General features: G+C 42.0%; 1 protein-coding gene across 1 annotated transcript in view; it reads right to left on the bottom strand.

Annotated features, from left to right (window-relative positions):
- The window catches only part of LOC116895621 (UDP-glucuronosyltransferase 3A2-like), a 29,526-nt gene extending 29,318 nt beyond the window's left edge, over positions 1-208 (bottom strand). The window contains exon 1 of the mRNA XM_032896832.1: positions 115-208. Coding sequence (XP_032752723.1) covers positions 115-208 — 94 coding nt within the window. The remainder of the gene's footprint in view (positions 1-114) is intronic.
- Between the last annotated feature and the right edge of the window lie 5,422 nt (positions 209-5,630).

Raw genomic sequence — 5,630 nt, forward strand, 5'->3', positions numbered from 1 at the left:
TGATCTACATCTAAATAGAAAAATCTTATGCATGGTCAAATATGTGCCATTTTTATGAAACAGTAACCCAGGCATCACAATCTCACAAGCTCTATGTTCACGGGAAGAACTTACTCAGTGTAGATATAGTCAGGATTTTTGCAGCTTCCAAGAGAAGAACCTCAAGGAGAAAGAAGCTCACTAGAAGCCAACTCCGATGTGCGGCCATCTGTAGAACACGTGGAGCCCAGGCACAAGCTGCACACCTAGAGAGCTGTGCCCCACTAAGGGACCCTGTAAGCCTCTGTCACAAAGCACTGTCTGTGGCCTTGAAAAGTGGTATATAGTTCTTTCAAATGCCCTTTTGCCCTTGGCCTTATCTCGGCCAATCTCTTTCCAGTGGACACTGTTTCAGACTTCTTAACTAGAGTTAAAAGAGAAACTAGTGCAGAGTTAATATTTAACTTGTGCTACAGCCACAGTATCTTCTTTGCTGCCCCCAAATAATTCTAAAGTGGAATATTAGGGACCTTAGGAAATCCTGTCAATGACAGCACCTTAAAGTAGCTTGTACAATGAACATTTTACATGCCTATTCACAAACTTACAAGATGATACCACCTCTGTCTTCTCTATCTATTTCTGTTCCTATTGCCATTTCTGGAACTCAGTACCCTGGGTACCAGTTTTGAAATCTTCTTAGAAAACAGAACAAAAAAACTCACGGGAGGAAATACAGGGACAAAGAGTAGAGCAGGGACTGAAGAAAGAGTCATCCAGAGACTGCCCCACCTGGGGCTCCATCCCCACAGGCAGCCACCAAACCAAGTCACTATTGCTGATGCCCAGAAGTGCTTGCTGATAGGAGCTTGATATGGATGTCTCCTGAGAGGCTCTGCCAGAGCCTTACTGATACAGATGAGGATGCCTGCAGCTAACCATTGGACTGAACATGGGGACCCCAAAGGAGAAGTTAGAGAAAGGACTGAAAGAGTTTAAAGGGTTTGCAACCCCATAGGATAAACAATATCAACCAAGCAAACCCCACCAGAGCTCAGGGACTAAACCACCAACCAATGAGTACACATGGAGAGACGCATGGCTCCAGCCATATGTGTAGCAAAGGATGGCATTGTCCAGCATCAATAGGATGAAAAGCCCTTGGTCCTGTGAAGACTTGTTTCCCCAATGTAGGGGAATGCCAGGGCATTGAGGTGGGAGTGGTTGGGTGGGCGTGGGAGCACCCTCATAGAAGCAGGGGGAGGGGTAGAAGATGTAGGAGAGGGGGAAAGGGGGATAATTTGAAATGTAAATACATAAAATATCCAAGAAAAATAAAATTAAAAAAAAAATTGTCTAGGAGTGTGCAGTCACTCCTAGCTACCAACCTAAAGAAAATAGTTTTTATACAGGGTATGTGGGTATATGTATGTGTGTGTGTGTATGTGTGTGTGTGTGTGTGTGTGTGTGTGTGTGTGTGTGTGTGTGTACACAAAACATTCACAACAGGTTATTTTTTAACCCAACAAAATTATATATAACCTGGGCTCTTCAATAGGAAACTAAGTAAATTAATTGTATGATGCACACAATAGACTATGACCAAAAAATGCAATGCATTTTCCACAAACATTATGAATGAATCTTTACATAACTGTTGTTTTAAACAGTACAAGAAAATAACATCCAATTTATGATCTCATTTATGTAAAATCCAGAAGATACATATATGTATTTGCAAATACAGATATCCCTATATGTATAATTATTTATTTTAATTATGATGAGTTTGTCAATAATACCCAATAAATACTTTCCAAAATGAAATGTAGTCAAAAGGAAATAGTAGACAGATCTGTTTTCCATTTTAAATGACTAAAAACAAAACTAGAAACACTATCTGGGTTCTTCACACATTGCTAGGAGACACAGGACACTCAGTACTAACTGGACACAGTTTTCAGAATGCAGATCATGGAGAAAGTATTCAAATTCACTCACTCAAATCCACCCCCTGAGTGAGAAAATTGAATTCAGGTTTTAGGAAGGACAAGACAGCTGGCAGGACTTTACAAGCTAAACCAGCAAGAACAGAGTGGTTCATGAGAGAACCGAGTGCTCTGTGAGACGGTCTGGAGCTGAGATTTCCTAGAAACAGGTCAATCCAAACTCTCCAATCCCTCCTCACTCCAGCAGTGAGCTACAGAAACGGTCAAAAAGAGTGACACCCAGAGGGCATGCAGGGTCCTTCTCTATACAAAGGGAGGATTGTTTGCTCTACTGTTTCCAGCTCATAGCTTTGGAAGAGAGGAAATCAGAATTCCTTCCAGACAGGTAGCTAGGACTCAGTATGTATCACAGTTTAGAATTTGTCTCAGTTACTATTATGCAATACTTAATAGGAATACCGGGTGACCTGTACCAGTGACCTCCGTTATCTCCTGGATTCCTTGCTTTCAGAGACTGTAAAAAAATCCTTACTGTATTGACTTTGTGTGAATATTTGACAAGGAAACTCAGCCTAGGGTGCTTGGGCTTCTGAACAGGTAGTGAGTGCTAAGAGTGTCTAGTATTTCCGTTGCTATTATAAATTCCTCTGACCAAAATCAACCAGGTGACGAAAGCGTTTGTTTGGCTTACACCCCTGCTTACAATCTATTATCACAACTCCGAGTTACAGTCTACTCCTGCGGAGGTGTCAAGGTGGGAACGTAGCCACATCCATAGTCAAAAGCAGAAAGGACAGATGTACACAAGCTGCCAGCCTCCTTGCATTTTTCTCAGCTGGCTTTGTCTTACCTTGCCTAGTTCAGGTCCCCCTGCCTCCGGAATGGAGCTGCATTCAACGGGCCTAGGTGTTTCTACTCAACTAACAAAGAAGACGGTCCCTCACTCAGATGCCCACAAGGAAGCCTGATCTAAGGAATCCCTCATTCGGTTCTGTCCCTAGGTAATTCTATGTTGCTAGGAGTTAGCATTAAAACTCTCAGAGTAGTCATGCTAGCACTACTTTCCACCTGCTGAGAGCAGGGTTGAAGTCGGGGTGTTAAAGAAACGATAAGTCTCGGAGAGTGCCCGAAAATAGAGCCAGAAAGCAGAGCTAGTTCTTAAGAAAATGGAGCAGTTTCCTTTCTTCCACGCTGTCCTGGAGTTTCCTTTACATGACCATGTGTTGAGGACTTTAGATTTCTAAGAAGCAGTACCTCCAACGGGTCAGAAGCAAGACAATCAGAGGCACAGTTTCAACTTCTTAGAAAGGCACCTTAGTTGACAGTCTAAATTGTGGGCATTCTCAAGATCCCATCAGGGACCTGAAACAGGAGCTCCTACCAAGCAAAACACATTTGGTGGGTGTGGTTTTCCAAAACACACCTGGGGTTGTATTCAGACAAGAGTGAGGACTTTTGGTCCTAGTGTTTGAAAATAGCACAGACTTGTCAGTCCTGCATGTTATGACCTTGTTACTATGACCTTTACTTTTTCCCAAAAAAAAAAAAAAAAAGGATAAAGAGGTTAAAAAATGTATCAAGAATTCATTCGATCTATTAATGTTATCAAAGTTGTTGAAGGAAGTTTCTCCCTCACCTCCCCAGAGGCAATGGCTGATGTAGAGACTCATAACTGAAAATAAGTGACTACTGGGTATTTAGGTTTAAATCAACCACACACACACACACAAACACACACACACACACACAGAGGGGGGGGAGAGAGAGGGAAAGGGGAGAGGGAGAGGGAGAGGGAGAGGGAGAGGGAGAGGGAGAGGAGAGGGAGAGGAGAGGAGAGGGAGAGGGGAGAATCAGGGATGAATAAAAGGACTGAAAAGACGTAAAAGCCACAGAGCACTGTAGACTTGGAGTGTTGTAGACGTAGAGTGTCATAAAACACTGTCTTGTGGATGTGACACAACCATTGCATCAGCAAATGCATAGCAGCTGAGCAGCTGTGACAATCCGCTCAGGCTACAGCCACGATCAAGCTCATCAACACCTGAGCATGTGTGGGGATGGCTTAGGGAGCCTCCACCTACAACCAACGAGCTGTTGGTAACTAATGGCTGGTAATAATAGGACAGTCATTTTTTCCTTCAGTGGGGTGGCTACTGAGAGGTTGCCCATACCCTAATAAATAACCCTAGATCCATGTTCATGTCAACAACCTTAATTAAACTCAGCGGGTCATCAATCAAATGGAGAACTAGAAACCACGACCGAATGCTTACAAAGCTGCCTTACAGCAGGAGAGTCACCTCAAAGTCAGTTTGGTGGGTAGAATGGAATTCTAGAAGTTGGGGGCGGAAAAGGCGAGAAAGTAGATACTTTATCACTACCTATATGGTTTTAGAGATTGGATAGGAATGTTGTGGATGTAGTATTAATTTTGTATCATGATTTGCAGTTGGGGGTACGTTTCAGTATTCCTATCCATAATGCTAACTTCCATTACAAGTTGAGTTTGTGTATAAAATTTGCAACCACTTATGCTTGGTAAATAATTTTCATAGTAACATACTGAACCTTCATGAACTATTGTGTATCAAGTAATTATTTTTCGTCTGGCTTCACTTGCATCTCTCCGTAAGCTCTTCATTGAAATACCTCCAACTTCAGCCGTGAAAAATGACTAATTTAACCCTATTGCCTCTCTTACATTCCTCTTCCATTGCCTTTTCACAGTTTATGTAGATGGTACCTGGTTCCAGTACTAAGAACACACTATTACTTTCAATGAGATACATTCTGCCACTGTAATTCTTTTTTATGTTGTCCTTGCAGATACTTCATCGTTTTGGAACATTTCCCTTCCTCTGGGTAATGATGTTCATCTTAAATTTATCATGTCTCAGTCATTAAATCACACATTTAAGGCATTTGAGGCTAAGTGCTATTTAGTGATCTATGCAGTGGTAGATTAAATGAGACAAAGAATTCCTCTGCAAAGAAAGGGTAAAACTATCAAGATTGTGTCTAGGAGAAGGTATCTAGAAGGCAGAATTTTCTAGGAAGGGTTGTTCCTAAGCAGGGAGTTCTGAGCTACAAGAAGGTCAAGAAAACTAAGTATTGTGGAGAGCTTTGGGGCCGCTCCTAGGAATGTGGCAGGAACTTGATATCAGGCTGGGACAATGAAGCAGGCTCAAGGCAAATAAACTGAGGGATGTATTGCATTCCTTGTGTCTAGGTCATCCTGATAAATTCCTAAATATGGTGACCACAGGACTTTGTTTATTGCCTTGATTGATCTCCTTGTTCCTTGACTACTGTTTTTTACGTTTTATTTGTTCCTCGACTACTTTGTTTATGCATTAAGGACTGACTTTATTCTTTGTATGTACCCAGAATGATATAAAAGCAGATTAGAAAAAAATTAAACTTGCCTCAGCCCCAGAACTGACTGGGGTCATGCCACAATGTTGTCTAATTGTCTTTTTCTTTTTAATCCTCACTCCTGCCCTGGAGAACCTGTTGACTGACTGAGCTGGCTTAGTCAAAGTATGGTACATGGGATTCCATAAATGAGTAGACAAAATGTGAGGGTTAACTGCTAGGTATCAGAAGGAAGAGATCTGTGCTGTGGTGGGGAACCCTTTAAAGATTCAGAACACCTTCACCAACACCAGTTTCAGCCCTAGGCAGCACAATTATGTCCTAATG

Source organism: Rattus rattus, chromosome 3 (assembly GCF_011064425.1).
Source record: "Rattus rattus isolate New Zealand chromosome 3, Rrattus_CSIRO_v1, whole genome shotgun sequence".
NCBI lineage: Eukaryota > Metazoa > Chordata > Mammalia > Rodentia > Muridae > Rattus > Rattus rattus.